Source organism: Ovis canadensis, chromosome 3, assembly GCF_042477335.2.
Source record: "Ovis canadensis isolate MfBH-ARS-UI-01 breed Bighorn chromosome 3, ARS-UI_OviCan_v2, whole genome shotgun sequence".
Classification (NCBI taxonomy): domain Eukaryota; kingdom Metazoa; phylum Chordata; class Mammalia; order Artiodactyla; family Bovidae; genus Ovis; species Ovis canadensis.
In genome coordinates, this window is record NC_091247.1 from 151,850,774 (window position 1) to 151,869,135 (window position 18,362).

The window sequence follows — 18,362 nt, forward strand, 5'->3', positions numbered from 1 at the left end:
GTTAGAAAGATGCCCTGGAGAAGGAAATGGCAACCCACTCTAGTATCTTTGTTTGGGAAATCCCATGGACAGAGGGGTCTGGTGGGCTACCATCCATGGGGCTGCAAAGAGTATGGCACGACTTAGTGACTACACAACAACATCTAAGTTGTATGAAGACACTGATGTACATACATTATAATATAAGCCCGATTGTGATAGGGCTTCCCAGGTGGTGCTAGTGGTAAAGAACTTGCCTGCCGATTTCAAGAGACGTAAGAGACACAGTTCGATCCCTGGGTCAGGAAGAATCCCCGGAGGAGAGCCTGGCAACCCACTCCAGTATACTTGCCTGGAGAATCCCATGGGCAGAGTGCAGACTGCAGTGCAGTGGCAGGCTGCAGTCCATAAGGTCACAAAGAGTTGGACACATGGGAAGTGACTTAGCACACCTATTGCAATGCTAATAGTAATCATTTAACATGCAAACAAAGTCAATTAAATGCAAACATAGGCTATCCTTGGAAGCGGCTTAGCAGCAAGTGGTCTGACTACTAAAAATAGTGAGTAATTCCTCTCCCAGATAACTCTCAGACAGATGTCCAAGAAAACAAAATACTCTTAATGGAAATATTGAACCTATAGGAAGTTTATTTAACATTTTGTAGCCTTGGAGTTTAATTAATTTTCAATAAGGGTTGTGTGTAATAAATACCTAGGTTTATTTGGATGAAGAAATTTCAGCTAGACTTCTAATACTCTACTGAAGCATATATTTAACTGAGATAAGTGTTTTCAATATTTTCTGAGTGAGATGGGGGACTCCATACTGCCTTTGCTCTAGAGGAAAATGCAAGACATGTATGAGATTGAGTGAAATTATATTTTTGATCTGGATTTAGTTGGGTAATATTACAAACCATGTGTATGATCTCATTTACTAATAATTTATATGATTATGCAAAAATGGATGAAAAGTACAATAAAAATGGTCAATAAATATTTTAGTAACGAAAAGTGTGAAAAAATACAAATTTTAACATGCTATTGAGACAGAGGGAAAAAGAGAACTATGAAGCTGTTAAATAAAATTCTGCAGCTCACTAAATATTATTAATAATAAAAATGCATATGTGAATTTCACAACTTAGTAGAGGAGATAACTCATATGTACAAATTGCTATAAAACTCATTAGAGAAAATAGTTATTGTTACAGAGTTTAGAAAAGACGGCTAATAATTGGGACATCAAAAAATGATTTATGAGTTTTGTACTTTTGAGCGAACCTTTGAAGGATGGAGGGCTTCCCTTGTGGCTCAGCTGGTAAAGAATCTGCCTGCAATGTGGGAGACCTGGGTTCAACCCTTGGGTTGGGAAAATTCCCTGGAGAAGGGAAAGGCTACCCACTCCAGTATTCTGGCCTGGAGAATTTCACGGACTGTATAGTCCATGGGGTCGCAAAGAGTCAGACCAACTGACTGAGCAACTTTCACCTCACCTTGAAGGATGGCTAAGACTTGGGCAACAAGCAATGAAAACAGGATGTCGAAGGAATGTTGTGAACCAAGGAACAGAGGTAAAAAATCTTAGGATATTTCTGTGGACTAGTTGATAAGCAGGAATGGTGAGAGATTAAAGCTAAACAGGCCGAGGTCACCACACAGTATGGAACTTCTCAGGTGCTTAGCTAAAAGGAAAGGTCTTCATTCTTTAGACAGTGAGTGAAGAGCAGATGAATGATTTTAAATAAAGTGAGGCATGTTTTGAGCTGGCCTCACAGCTATACAGCAGAGATCAGTAGCAAAGTGGTGGGATTTTCAATAAGCACAGGTTTGAAAATCAGCAACAAATAGAAACATGATACCTGTAAAATCATTTTTTATTCTAAGATGATAGTGGCAAATGTGTTAACAATTGAGGTTATATATTATACAGAGTGAAGTAAGTCAGAAGAAAAACACCAATACAGTATACTAATGCATATATATGGAATTTAGAAAGATGATAACGATGACCCTATATGTGAGACAGCAGAAGAGACACGGATGTAAAGAACAGTCTTTTGGACTCTGTGGGAGAAGGCAAGGGTGGGATGATTTGACAGAATAGTATTGAAACATGTGTATTATCATATGTGAAACAGCCCAGGTTCAATGCATGAGACAGGGTGCTCAGGGATGGTGCACTGGGATGACCCTGAGGGATGGGATGGGGAGGGAGGTTGGAAGAGGGTTCAGGATGGGGGACACATGTACACCCATGGCTAATTCATGTCAATGTATGGCAAAAACCACTACAATATTGTAAAGTAGTTAGCTTCCAATCAAAATAAATTAATTAAAAAAAACAATTGAGGTTCTAATAAACATCATTAGTATATTTTTTTCCATAAAAGATTAAAAAAGGAAACATGCTGTTCAAACACAAAAAGTATTAGCAGAAACTGAGAACTTCTGGTAAGTACTAGGTTTAAAAGCATAAACATTTAGTAGGAGGTATGTGGTATAAGTTTCTAGAAGATATGTAGTTAGTAAAACAAACAAAATCAGTTTTGTTTACTACTTGTCTGGCATAAGTCAGTCTTAGGCATGGGTGAAGAGCTGTTCTCAAATATCGAGACTCTAAATATATAAGAATTCGTACCAGAGTTACCAGAAAATTATACATATTTATGCAAGTCAAATAGCTTTGGTTTTATGATGCTAAAATGTCGAAACTCTTACCTCGCACAACAAGGTCAGCAGAGGCTGAAGAATTGTCTACAATTGTCTGAGCAGTGCACGTGTACCTCCCAGCGTGTTTCAGCTGGGCATTTCGGATGAGCAGCTCCCCATTGGAATCCAGCTGTAGGCAAAAATAGCAGTCATTCAAATCAGTAACTTTTTCACCAATTAAGTGGTATTTATTATATGAGAGGTACATTTTCCCCTAAAAAAAATGAAAACATTTTCATTAAAAGGCATCTCTTTTGGACGTGCTGACAGTGTGTTCTTATGTTACTTAAACCTCTGGTCTTCAGCATCTGAAGTGGAAAATAGAGTGAATTACTTAAGGTCCATTTTAGCTCTAATGTCTTTCAGTTCAGTTCAGTTCAGTCACTCAGTCGTGTCCGACTCTTTGCGACCCCATGAATAGCAGCACGCCAGGCCTCCCTGTCCATCACCAACTCCCAGAGTTCACTCAGACTCAAGTCCATCAAGTCAGTGATGCCATCCAGCCATCTCATCCTCTGTCGTCCCCTTCTCCTCCTGCCCCCAATTCCTCCCAGCATAAGAGTCTTTTCCAATGACTCAGCTCTTTGCATGAGGTGACCAAAGTACTGGAGTTCAGCTTTAGCATCATTCCTTCCAAAGAAATCCCAGGGCTGATCTCCTTCAGAAATGTCTTTAGCATCCTATTATTCTTATAATCAGAGGTCCTTTTGAGAAAACCCACAGGATGAAACTTGATGTTGAATATCAATGCGGATACATATATGCTCTTTGGCTACAAAGAATTATTAATTTCAAGGTGTGTCAGTCCATTTTACAATGATAATGAAAGTGTGTAGAAAATGTTAAAATGGACAGTTCTACTAACATGTTCCATTTGGGCCATAATATAAGCTCCATGTGGGGAAGGATTTTTGTCTCGTTCACTGCTCTATGCCCAGTGCTTAGAATAGTGTTTAACATATATTTTTTGAAAAAGGCTTAAAGGAATTTTGCTTGTGAATGACAAAGTACCATTTCAATGCAATTTCTAAAAATAGCTAATATTTATCAAAAGTCTCCTCTGTACAGCTTTTCTCATTCTATTCTCTTCTGTGGACAGTTCTATGAGATAAGTCCTAATTTGTACATTTTATTAAAGATAAAAGTGAGACAGAGCATCCAAGTAATTTAACTATAGTTACTTTTTTTTCTTTGTTAGGAGAAGCATAACATAGTCCATGCTCATTATCTCCAAATATCCTCTTAAAAGACAAATATGGAAAATTCAATTTTTAAACAGATATTTGGTTTTCCTACAAATCCAAAGTGTTGATTTACTATTGCGATCATAGATATCCAGACAGATAAAAGGATGAAAAACTAATGGTTAAGTCAGTTTTTCATGAAGGCATTGTTTCTTTTATATGACATATTTGCTAATGTTAACTTTTGATTATTTAATGACTGTATGTAAATGAATGCTCTGCTTCACCATTGGTACTGCCAGTGGGCCCTTTACATATTAAATTTCCTGCTAGTCTTAGAAAGTATTTGGGTTGCAATCCTTGCTTGATTAATAAGATTAATTAAGAATTTAGTTAATCTGAACAAATTGATTCAATTGACTGTAACAGAATACTGCTATCTCCATATAAATATCTGGTCAGTGGCCGCACTCGCTCTTAGCCAGTTTCAGTAAAAACACAGCTAGAGATAACACAATTTCATGTTAGTTGTAGATCTTCCTGCCCCTTGAGGTCTAAATTGGGTAAAAATCCAGATTTCAAGATTTCTGTGCATTCCTAAGGTAGGGGGTTTCTTTCCCTCTGTTCTCTTGTCCTTTTTTTTTTTTTTTGCCATACTAAGGAGCCTCGGACCAGCCCTTTCTCTATTTTGCCTTGAAACCTATTAACACAATGTTTCCCCTAGTACAGTAGGTTTACAGGAGAGTTGAAGTTCAAGGAATTGGTTGTATCCCACAAAGTAGAGCAATTATCATCCAATATATATTTCTGTTCTTAAAAGTCCTATAGGTCATACTTTTATTAAGGATTTCTCAGTGACCTTTACTTCTCCCAGTTCCCTGCCATCTTGTTGGTGTTTGTTCCCAGTCCCATAGCTTACCTCTCACTGCTCTTTCTTGTTTCCTCTAGAAACAATCAACTATTCTTCTTTCCTTATATTAAGCTGCTTAATTCTTGTATGATTGCTTGCTTCCTGACCATACCTAATTATCAAAACCCAACTTTCTGTTTTTAGCTTTTGCCATTTATTTACCTCTTACTCCTCAATCCATTTCAAGCTGGTTCCTGCTTCTTAAACTCATTTTGCATGATTGACCTTCTGTCCCCCAAAATTCAACTTTTCTTATCATCTGTGAGAGCACATTTTCCAGAAATTTTGAGAAAACTCTCAACCCTTTCTCTTCTTCAGTTTCAATTCCATCATATGAATTATTGAATTTATCCCTTTCTCTTCATCACCATTCCTCTGCCTTTGTCCAAGCTACTAATATCTGTCACTGAACTACTATATCCTATTTGGTCATGACCTCCACCCCAGTCCTGTTTATTCTCTTCTCCACTTGGCACCCACAGTAACCTTTTAAAAATGCAAATATGATCAAATTATCCCTTTCTATAAAAACAAACAAAAACCTTTAAAAATATTCCGCTTCTTGAAATAAAAGCTGTAAGTGTTATGATGGTCAACCTGGATCCATTCTCTAAATTCTGTCCAATATTCCAGCTCACCAAGTGCCACTATTTCACTTACACTCTGCTTTCCAGAACATTCCCTATTTAGGGTTTAATATATCTTGTTATCTCTTATCTCTTGTTCTCCAGAGTGTTTCCTCTCCTGGATTTGGTGTCCTTATATCCTACCCTCTTCCTTCCTTCACCAAAATAACATTTACCCTCCCCGACCAGAATCAGTTCAAGTCATTTCCTTAAGGCAGTCTTTCTACTTTCTGTTATGTTTAGCCGTAGCACAATTTACTTAATGTGCAATTATATATCTCATTTCAGTAAAATATTTATACAATTATATGATTAAAGTTGGTTTCCCTGAAGGAAAAGCCTTTCCTATTTTATTCAGCTTTGAATCCCTGTGTTACTCACATACAGCTGTATGTGCTGTATCTCTAGGACCAGCACAGCAGTGCCAGGAACATAAGACCAAACGTACATCATCTGAATGGACAAGTCGACATGCTTATTAAGACTTCTGACATCAGATCTTGAGATAATATGTACTTACTTTTTAGCTACAAGCAAAAATGGCAACCCACTCCAGTGTTCTTACCTGGAGAATCCCGGGGACGGGGGAGCCTGCTGGGCTGCCGTCTATGGGGTCTCACAGAGTCGGACATGACTGAAGCTACTTAGCATCAGCAGCAGCAGAGTTAGGATAGCATGTTCAGGAGCCTGGTGGGCTGCTGTCCATGCGGTCGCTAAGAGTCGGACACGACTGAGTGACTTCACTTTCACTTTTCACTTTCATGCATTGGAGAAGGAAATGGCTACCCACTCCAGTGTTCTTGCCTGGAGAATCCCAGGGACGGGGGAGCCTGGTGGGCTGCAGTCTATGGGATCTCACAGAGTCAGACACGACTGAAGTGACTTAGCAGCATCACAATTGCAGCATTTTGTAAGCACATGATGAGACTTATTTTGGTGTCAGGATGAAGTACACATTCTTGCTACTTCCTTTCCCACTTCCTGCACCCCAGTAACGTACACTTTACTATGTGTTCTCTTTTCTGCAGACCTTTGTTTATGTATCGTTTCCATTGCCTGAATTCTCTCATTTCCCACTTCTATCACTTGGTTAGCTTCAAGTTGTTAGCTGCTCCTTTCTCCTCTGGAATCCAAAGTGCCAGTTAAGGAGTCGTCCCTTGTATATTTTCATTGTAACTATTCCTTTCTACTCTAATTGCAAGGAGAGCCAACCAGTCCATTCTGAAGGAGATCAGCCCTGGGATTTCTTTGGAAGGAATGATGCTGAAGCTGAAACTCCAGTACTTTGGCAACCTCATGTGAAGAGCTGACTCATTGGAAAAGACTCTTATGCTGGGAGGGATTGGGGGCAGGAGGAGAAGGGGATGGCAGAGGATGAGATGGCTGGATGGCATCACTGACTCGATGGACGTGAGTCTGAGTGAACTCTGGGAGTTGGTGATGGACAGGGAGCCTGGTGTGCTGCAATTCATGGGGTCACAAAGAATCAGACATGACTGAGCGACTGAACTAATCTGAACTGACTCTAATTGTTTAGCTTTTAATTTCTTCTACTAGATTGCAATTCTTTGAGAAAGAATTTAGGACTTATTTATTATTATATACAAATTACATATTGTGATATCTGACATACAAGAGGAATTCAGCCAATAAATATTGCATAAATGAATTAAAAGAATTATTATCTACAATGTTTTTATAAATTATTTTAGTAATTTCTTGTGATTTTTCAGGTAAGATAATGATCATATTATAAGATAAAATAGCTGAATTAAGAGCAACTGTTGCTGTCCATATTCATGAGATCAAGTGTCAATTAATATTATATTTCAAATTATTTACAAATGAATTTCATGAGTAAATATAAACATTTTAGGAATAATATGTAAATTTATAGAGGAAAGAATGCAGGTGACATATAAGAAAATGGACACCTCTAAGTTATACAACCACCTGTGATAGGGGCTTCCCTGGTGGCACAGTGGTAAAGAATTTGCCTATATTGCACGAGACATGGGTTCAATTCCTGAGTTTGGAAGATCCCTTGGAGAAGGAAATGGCAACCCATTCCATTTTTCTTGCCTGGAAAATCTGGTGGACAGAGGAGCCTTGCAGGCTGTAGTACATGGGGTCTAAAGAGTCAGACAACTTAACAATTAGACAACAACGACAATATCTGTTGTAAAGAATTAAGCCTACCAAAAAAAAAAAAATAATAATTAAGCCTTTACAGATTCCAAATTTGTAATGCAAATCACCAATTTACAAAGAGAGATTTGCCTTTGCCTCAGCTTCTGGAAGGTAATCTTTAGTATCTTTCTTTGCCTGGTTATCTTGGGTCATACTAAACAATTCTAATCATGTGGTTTAGGGTGGCCATTAGCTGCAACTGTGTAATTTTAGAGTAGGGGCTGGCCATGCCAAAAGATGAATATTGTGACTTCTAGTAGCGGCTTTGCTGCTGCTGCTGCTGCTAAGTCACTTCAGTCATGTCCGACTCTGTGCAACCCTAAAGATGGCAGCCCACCAGGCTCCCCTGTCCCTGGGAGTCTCCAGGCAAGATCACTGGAGGGGGTTGCCATTTCCTTCTCCAAGTAGCAGCTTTGAGTCATGTAGTAACCATCAACCTAGAGATTGAGATTAACTATTATATTTGGGCAATCAATCAATGCCATATGATTAAGCCCCAACTAAATCTCTGGACATCAAAGCTCAAGAAAGACTCCCCGGTTGGCAATACTCTGTGCATACTGCCACACACCAAAGTGATACAGTAACGCATCTTGATTCCATGGGAGAGAACAATGGAAGCTCTGTGTTTGGTACATCTTCTGGACTCTACCCCATGCACTTCTTCCCTTGGCTGATTTTAATCTGCATGTTATTCCACGGGGTAGCAACGAGTCGGACACAATTTAGTGACTAAACAGTCGGACATAGCTTAGTGACTAAACAGTAGCAGCAGCATTCAGGTAATGAATTATAATCATAAGCATAATAGCTTTCAGGGAATTCTAGAAAATCAAAGCTGAGGGTGGTTTTGGCAACTCTTGGAACTTGTAGTTGGGTTCAGAATTGAGGATTGTCTTGGGAGCTTGCCCACCTTTGTAGTTGGCCAAGTCCTCATAATCAACTCCTCATATTCCTACTAAGTAGAATTAAAGTAAGAGAGGAAGTAAATAAATATTATTTTATCATTTATAACTCTTTAAAAATATTTGAAGTAAATACGGAGTAAAATTGTGTATATGGGGAAAGTAATAGAGTTTTTCTTGAGCCATCATAGAGGCTAACTGGCACGTATTTTTCAAGAAAATTCTAGTGAGAAAAAATAATGTAAAGTAACCATAGTAAAATAAAAATAATCAATCACTATATATTTATGAAACAGACTGATGTACTTTTACATCCTTAATAGACTGAATTTTTGACACTAAATATTCAGTATGAAAAGATACTAAATAAAACAATTTAACACTATTATGACACAAGATAATAGCTATATTTGAGAAAGAATAATGTTTGCATGAAGTGAAAAGCACTTAGCTCTATTATATGCTTTTATTATGTGAACTCACTACTTTGGTTGCTTCATGTATCTAACGAAAGATAATCCTGTTGTTAAACTCTGGCTGTTTTAACGAGCGATGTGATTAGATTGGAATTAACAAAAATAAAACACTTCAAAAATTAATTTTTTAAAAATTCAACCTTATAATTAAAAAAATGAGGGCAAAAATAATTTTTAAAAATTGTGGAACCATAACTACCCTTTGTAAAATACTTGAATGCTATATACCTAATAATCTTCTTTTAATGAAATTGCTATAATTTCCTCCCCAAATCTCAGTTTGAAGCATATTGCTTCTTTATATTCACTTACTTAATTCTGAGAGGAATAATGTGGTCATATTTTTTATACTTTTCACATGCAATGAAAAACACAAACTAGTTTATGTCTTAAAGTATCATATTAAAGTTATACTTACTGAATCTTCAGAATTAACTCCTTAAAAACTTTTAACTAAACTATTCTAAAAGTTTAATGCTAAACTCATTTTAAATGTCAGCCCTGTTTTAAACATTAGGACTTACGTAGCTAATGATAGGTCTACTCACATAAAACAATAATAAGGTACTTAAACATTTATTCTCATTGGTCTATTTTTGGTGAAGGTGTGGTATTGAAACACCTCAAAAGGAAAGCAAAGAAAAAATATAATATATCACTTCCAGTAGAGTTGTGTATGGACAAAAGCCTTGCTGAAGCTTTTATAAATGATGCTAGGGCTTTCCATACCTCAAGAGAAGTTGAGGTTCTCAGTGGTTGACAGAACGCTTACAAAGCAAGTAAAGATCATGGATCTCAGCACATTCTAGCCGCAAATTAGATACAAATGCTCTCTATATTTTCACTACAAACCACTGCTTGGCTGAATTACAAAATGCTTCCCTTCATATGAGGAGGGTTGAATCACATACTGGAAATTGTGATAGCACAGCTCAGGGATGTTCCAAAGTGTATATGTGGTTTACCACTGAGAAATTTCCCAAGTTTAAGTCAAAAGACTTCCAAAATATAAATGTCCATTCCTTCCTTCCCCCTCTCCATGAACTAACTTTGAAAAATTATTCCTGTAGTGTAAATGAATCTGAATTACTAAGTTGTATTAACAAATTTAATTAACCATAATGAACAAAGAAAAATGCTAAATGGTATGTATATACAAGGTCTGAATAAAGCTTAGAACTCACAGTGTCTCTATAGAAACATTTCTTTTGTTATATTGAAGTTCAGAATGAAGAGACAAATATAGAAGGGTGGACAAAAGCAGAGCCTTTAAAGAGAATATGTTAGAAACCTATAAGGAAAATTAATAAATATGTATGAAACATGCTATATCTAGGAAAATATTTTTCTTTTTTACTTTTGGCTTGCTAGGTTAAAGAAGGGATAACTGTAGCAAATTCATCAGATGCAACTGCAAACTTTAACATCACCATCATCAACACAACAACTAATATTTAGTAAGGGTTTTATAGGTGCCAGAGGCTAATACAAATACTTTGCATGTGAAAATTCATTTACAACCACCACCCCGGAAGAGAGGTACTATTCTTAACTTTATTTTAAAGATGAGGACACAACACTACTGTTACTACAACCACTACTACTGCCACTACTGTTGCTGTTACTAGGATACTACTTCTGCTGCTAATACCACTATTAAGAATGCCAGTACAACTTCTACTATTGCTACTGCCATTGCTATTGCTACTGTGAACTATTTGATCTAACTTATTTATTAAAGGCTCTTTAGATGCTTGGCTTAGTGGTAAAGAATCTGCCTGCCAATGCGGGCGATGCAGGAAACTCAGGTTCATTCCCCAGGCCAGGAAGTTCCCCTGGAGGAGGAAATGACAACCCACTCCACTATCCTTGCCTGGAGACTCCCATGGACAGAGGATCCCAGTGGTCTACAGTCTATAGGGTCACAAAGAGTCAGACATAACTGAGCACACACACACACTAGGCTAGATGCTTGGCAATGTGCTAGCTACATTAAATATATTTTCTTATTTTTTGTATAATGTTCAGGGCAATATAATTAATCTTTCTATTTTATGGATAAGGAATTTGAGATTTTAATTTAAGCTACTGGTAGAAGGCTTCCCAGGTGACTCAGCGGTAAAGAATCCACCTGCCAAGCAGAAGACCCAAGTTCATTCCCTGGGTTCGGAATATCCCCTGGAGAAGGAAATAGCAACCTATTCCGGTATTCTTGCCTGAGAAATCCCATGTACAGAGAATGTAGCCCCAGTGGGCTACAGTCTGTGCAGTCACAAAAGAGTCAGACACAACTTAATGACCAGACAACAACAACAACAAAGAAGGCTCAATAGTTAACGTATTTTCATCAAGTTAAACTGCTGCCAAAGCAGTACTTCATGGATCAAACATTTGAATTTAGGTTCACAGTTTAGTAGGTAAAAGTGGATATTTTTTTCACAACAGGAAAAATACAACATATTATTATTTTCTTTTTTATTTAAATTTTAACCTAAACACTCAAGCATAAGAGAATAGAATAGTACAATGGCCACCCATATACTAATCAATTAGATTCAACAATTAAAAATTTCTTGCCATATTTGCTTTTATCTATATATCAAGTTATGCATCTACCTAGTGTTGAACCCTTAAAAATAAATTACTGATACTATAATTCATTTCTTAAAACATTAAATTGAATCTCCAAAAAAGTAAGGCCATTATCTTAATCACAAAATAATTTTCACACATGGCATAATTAACATATTCAAGTTAGTGTAATTTTAAGTAATGTATCAGCTCTAAATTTGCTTGAATGTTAAAAAACAAACAATGTGAAAAGATAGAGCTTACAAAAAATTTATGAAAATGAGTATTGTCATAACAAACAGACACACTTAAATATATTAGGGAAATCATGTAGGACAACTACTAAGATGTTGCTCAGTACTTACAGGATCAGTGGAACACTGACTATCTCTAAATTTGGCTATTCTGATGGCTGAAGTGTTCAATTGTGGTCAACTGGATCATTTTAAATTAAAATTCACAAGGAAGGAGATGTCTACTAGGCATTTTAAATGATGGAAAAGCCATGAAAGCCGTAGGTTTAGCACCCATATTTTACAGTTGAAAGAAAACCTGGAACATTGCTTAATTTTGTGGTTTTTGAATTGACTTCCATTAGCCTTAGAGTTCCAAAACCTTCATGGATTGCTTGGTAGAAAGAAGGGATCAGAACAAGATGTGTTTTTGGATAGGAAGATGTGAGAGACCCTACAGTTAGGTCTTTGGGCTCCTACAACCATGAAATCCTCACAAACAGATTCTCAGAAATTGTGCATACAATTTCTTCAGTCAGAGTAATTTTAACTTCACCTTGGATATTTATTTGAGTTTTAATTTAAATTTAACTTTTCTTTGGGAAAAGAATTCTGCTGCTAAAAGCCTTCTGTTGCTGTTTTTCAAAATTTCTGCTGTGGCCCAACTTCCTCATATGACAGATGAGAAGCCTGAGGCTCAGAGTGACTGCTTTGCTGAAGGCCATGTAATTTGTCAAGGGCAAAATCACAACAGAATTCGAGATCTTTAGATAATGTTCTGTTTTTAAAAACTAGATTTTAAAAAAGTTCTATTTTGCAGGAATATGACAAAATAATGACAAAATAATATATTTCTAGTGTGATATAATAAATAAAACATCAAAATCAACAACATGAAATTATAAAATAAAATTCCTAAGACACCAAAAGTTTATGCTTATTTTCCCTTTTATTTTATATATGTATTTCTATATTCACACTATATTTTGCAAGCATAAAGAACCAGAATAATTACTCCAGTGATAGTTAAGTATGCAAGGAGTTTTATGTAAAACAAATGACACTTTAATTTTGAATGAATTTTTGGAAACTTTTTCAAGCCAATGCATTTCTGAAGAATAAAGACTTCTAGCCATATACGCTTAGTTCTATTTATTACTTTGCCAACAAAGGTCCATCTAGTCAAAGCTATGGTTTTTCCAGTAGTTATGTATGGATATGAGAAAGCTGAGTGCTGAAGAATTGATGCTTTTGAACTGTGGTGTTAGAGAAGACTCTAGAGTCCTTTGGACTGCAAGGAGATCAAACCAGTCAATCCTAAAGGAAATCAGTCTTGAATATTCATTGGAAGGACTGATGCTTAAGCTGAAGCTCCAATACTTTGGCCACCTGATGTGAAGAAATGACTCATTAGAAAAGTCCCTGATACTGGGAAAGATTGAAGGCAGGAGGAGAAGGGGACAACAAGAGGATGAGATGGTTGGATGGCATCATCAACTCAATGGACATGAGATTAAGTTCCAGGAGTTGGTGATGGACAGGGAAGCCAGGCGTGTTGCAGTCCAAGGGGTTGCAAAGAGTTGGACACGACTGAGTGAATGAACTGAACTGAGCATGATCTTCAACAAATGTTTCCTAAAGGCTAGACTGTGGAACTCTGTTAGAGAATAACTTTAGTTGGCATGATCTCTACACTGGAAGTGTGATGATACAGAAAAAGCCAACCTAAGTATAGATACATCTAGTGAGCATAGGAACCTACCTCCCTCCATGTTTACTGGGGGAAAATGGCAAAATGTAAAACATGGTACAAGTAGGCTTTTTACAATAGCAAAAGGGAGTTTGAGAAAATTCATACAAGATGTGGTATGATAGAATTCTCTTTTCCAATTAATTAATGTTAGTAGAGAAACAATTTGGGCAGAGGTAACTGACACTTTCAATTGTTTGTAGGTCATAGAACTATGTCCGAAGAATTTTTGCATATCTCTTTCTGCCACCATTCATCAGAATTTCAGAGTCTTAAATTCACAAAATACATTCAATATATTTTGAAAGATGATTCATGTATCTTTATATATCTCATCATTCCTTTGTCTTCAGCACTGTCATCTGTTCAAAATAATATAACTTCTCCTTGTTTCCAACATACCATGCTTAAGACTTTTCAGTCCTCTTATCATCTTTTTTTTTTTAATCTTCCTTGAGAACAGCATTTCTCAACTTTGACCTGATCGACAGTCTGGTCAAGATAATTTTCTGTCATGGATTGTCCTCATCATTATGGGACATTTAGCAGCACCCATGCTAGACAGGTGCCAATACTACACCACCTCCCCTCAGCTGTGACAACCAAAAATGTCCCCAGATATGACTAAATTTCCCCGGGGAGAAAAGTTGTTCCTGGTGTAGAACCATCATTTTAGAGCTTACATCATCTCACTGTGTCTTCTTGGTCTTTCTTCTCTGTTTCTTCAGGTCTAATTTGATTTATTTGCCTGGATTGTGGCCTAATGCTTTTTCCACAGATATTTGTTGCCTCATTACTCTGGACAATGATTACCTTCTTGCTTGACAATGACAGAGAACCAATGAAATTAAAAGAAAAATAATGACTTCCTTTTTATTATTGTTACTCTCTTTTCATACACACAGAAGCAAAATATCTGTTCAAATTCATAATACTTTCTAGTATGAGATATATGTGTTTCAAATTTAAACACATTTTTCAGTAGAATTAATATTTCCTTTTAGCCTTAGGGTAAAAAATATCTGCCTTTTTTGAATGTTGTCTATGCAGTCAGAACAAATGCGTTGCCACATACCTGCAAACACACATATAACCTATCTTGCTAAAGGAGATCATTAAGAACCACCGGAAACTCTGTAGACTTGACTTACTATGTACAAAACGTTTGCTAAAAGTGTAGGGAGAATAAGGTAATTTGGATAATTTTGAGTGAACATAAAAATTTCATTAAGACTTCTCTGTTATTACAGTGGATAAGAATCTGCCTGCCAATGCAGGGGACAGGTGTTTGATCTGGTCTGGGAAGATTCCATTATGCCATGGAGCAAATAAACAGTTGCTGAGCACATACTCTAGAGCCCCCAAGCCACAACTACTGAAGTCACTATACCTAAATCCTGTGCTTCACAACGACAGAAGCCACTGCAATGAGAAGTACAGGCATCACGATGAAGAGTAGCCCCACCACCCCACCACCTGAACTAGAGGAAAGCCTGTGCACATCAAAGACCCAACACAACCAAAAGTGAATGAAATTTTTACAAAGTTCATTAAACAAGATATAGAATAAGTTAGGAGTAGAACTGCTGTTCAACTGTTGTCTAATAGTGTTGCAAATAATGGGAGGGAGATTATTTAAATAGATATAGACATGAGTACCAGCCAATGGATTGGAAACTGAAGTGGGGAGGACCACAGGGTCTGCAATCAAACCATCTTGGTTTCAAATCCTCTACCACCAGCAAGTTATATGACTTTGGATAAGCTACTTAACCTTTCAAATGCTGTTTCCTCATCTTGGAAATTGAGACAATCACAGCAATATATGCTCCATAGAAAATATGAAGATCAACTGAGAAACACAAGAAAAACATTAGGCCCAACGCTTGCCAAACTCAATAAAATGTTGACTATTTATCATCTCTCCATTGTTCTCAGCAAGGAAATACCTAGAATCCTTTGTCTCAGACTAGGTATTCAGCAAAGCAAGCAGTGCAAAATATAAATCATGAAAAATGGGATCTGTAACCAGACAAGACTATCTGGCAAAATCTTCTGGAGTTTTCAATGAAGAATGATTGCTCTACTATAAAAGTATTAGTAATAAACCACTTACAGTTTGCCAGATCTTGTGCCAAGCACTTTATAGGCATTCTCTCATTGAATTCTCACAAAAATACTGTGAAGTAATCCATGTTGCAAACCCAATGAAGTAACTAATGAAGTAGGTGAATTATAAAATTTTACCAAGGGGGAAATATGAAACTTAGGGAGACTTAATCACTGACTCAGAGTCACAGAATAAGAAATGAAAAAACATAGAGCTTAGAGCTCCAGTTATGGCAAAGTCTCTGAACAATTTATATGATATTTATGAATTCAAAACAGGTATATAAAATCTTCTACCTGAATTATAATTTTAACTTTTATTTTTAATTAGAAAAAGAGCTAAGTTATTTCAGTGGCAATACCAGAATTAGAAAGTTAAAGAAACTTAAACTTAGATAGTGGCTCTGACAGGGAGAATTGATGAATAGTTGATAGAAAATGACTCAAAGTAGATGTCAAAAATTCTTGAAAAAAAAAAAAACTGCATACCAGGTATCACCATGGGAGAGGCAAAAAATGATATGTTATAAATATATATTTTTTGGTAAAGTGTCTCAGGTCTTTTCTAGAACAAAAGGGGTTAAAAATTAAATTAGTAAGTAAAATCATGCTACTTTTTTATTTACTCTACAGGAGAGGTAGCTACTGGATTGGAAAATCAAAATAAAAATCATTTTATATTTGGACTTGAAAAATTTATGTATTTGCCATACAATTTTAACAGAATAAAAGAATGCCAGATAAACTAATTATAAGCTTATTGTATCAAAGTTCCAAAGTTATGACATTTGTAATTCATATATATGTATAAATATAAGAATACTTAACATCAATGCATAAATTCAAGTTCAAATGAAACATTTACTGACCCTGATTACATAGCCATACAATACTCAGTGAATATTTATTTGAATAGTGACAAGATAAATAACATGGCAGGTAAATTATATACTTAACTTTTAAGTCTTTTTCTATAATCATTACTCTTTACTTACAGCTTTAAAATTAATAGCTCCATTTTAAAATTAATTAATTCAAAAGAGTTTTACATAAAGCAAGATTATAAATGTAATAGAAATGTTATTTATGTATTTAAATTTTATAGATCACTATAAATTCTTAAAGGAAATGCACATCTTCAAAATTATAGTTACTTTTCCCTTGATAATTATATGAATATAATTTGAAGAAGTAGAAAGAAAAAAATAAAATCATACATCTTCGATCTAAGGAAATATATTTGTTTAGTTTGAAAAAACTTCCAGAGTCCATGTTGTGAAATTTAAAACCTTATGTAAGGTTGCCACATAGTGGCAAGATCAAAGATAGCAAGCTAAAATCAAGAATGCTTGATTATTGACTATGATATATTTCTGAAATCAAACTAGCAAATACAAACAAATTCTTAAAATTACAAGTTTAAATTTTGATGTCTATATTCTTCATGAATTAGAGTTTTTATTAATTTTTAGCAATGTAAATGATTTAAATATGATGATAGTTTTGTTAACTGCGATAACTACCACATCATTTTTTTCCAAATTATTTAAATTTGAATTTTAAACTCATAGGGTAGCTATGATTTTAGATCAGTGCTTGTATTTGTGGTTTTTTTTCCTACAAAAAATGTAAAGGGCTTTCTTTTATTATGTGTAATGTAATATAGGCAAAATTATCTGAATAAATTTTTTAGGAATTTCACATGTTCTGAGTCCTTGCACAGTTACTTAGCTACTCCAATGTCTGAGTCATAATCTTGATGATTGCCTTTTAAAAAACAATTTTTGCTGAACCCACAGTTGTCATGCCAGTCAGTCCACAATTCTTTAGCTGGGCTTCTTTGACCTCCAATGGAATATGGATACACTTCAAAATGTTATGGTCTAACAGGTATTTCTGTAAGTAAAGGAAACTACATAGTTACTGCTCAAGGCATTTCCAGTGATGTAGGTTTACAGAAAAAGCCCCATCAAAATAGATCTCAATAGTGCCTGCATTTGTCTTATTCAGAGTTTTCTTTACTCTAGTGCGTATCACTGTTTCTGCCATAGTATGGGTTCAATATTATATTTTTGAGTGACTACATGATATTTAATAATTAAAATGTTGCCAGAATTAAATAAAATATGAAAACATGATTTTAAAATCTCCAGCATTATATATTGATGTATTTAATAGTGCAACTTGAATAATAGACAAATCCAGGCAGCTGTGATCCTTTCCTCACATTTGCTTTCCCCATACTTGCCATCACTATCATGTGTTCATTAACTGAGTGTTAGATTGGAAGAGCCTCTTCTTCCGAGAGTGATCTATTAGTAACCTCAGAAGCAATTGCTACTCATTAGGACTCTCTTACAAAATGTGGATCAGAAACATTTAACAGTGAAGTATGACTTTGAAACTGCTTTGAAAAAGAAGGAAGATGCAAGGGAAAGTGTTACTGGTCTTTTTTAGGTTCAAAAGACTGAGTGAAGTTTAACAATTTATTTTAAAATACATTTCTTTTCTGGTTTTTAAAATTATTTACAGAATTAAATCGACTTGTCCATCTACAAAGTGCTAAAAGTGTGCCTTTGCTTTTACTCCTTGGAAGAAAAGTTATGACCAACCTAGATAGCATATTAAAAAGAAGAGACATTACTTTGCCAACAAAGGTCTGTCTAGTTAAGGCTATGGTTTTTCTGGGAGTCATGTATGGATGTGAGAGTTGG

The 18,362-nt window shown here is 35.7% G+C and overlaps 1 protein-coding gene across 4 annotated transcripts in view; it reads right to left on the reverse strand.

The window, feature by feature from the left end:
* CNTN1 (contactin 1) overlaps positions 1-18,362 on the reverse strand; it is a 421,509-nt gene that overhangs the window by 121,176 nt on the left and 281,971 nt on the right. For all 4 annotated transcript variants that reach the window (XM_069584608.1, XM_069584609.1, XM_069584610.1 and 1 more), the window contains one exon: positions 2,704-2,824. In XM_069584608.1, coding sequence (XP_069440709.1) covers positions 2,704-2,824 — 121 coding nt within the window. The remainder of the gene's footprint in view (positions 1-2,703; positions 2,825-18,362) is intronic.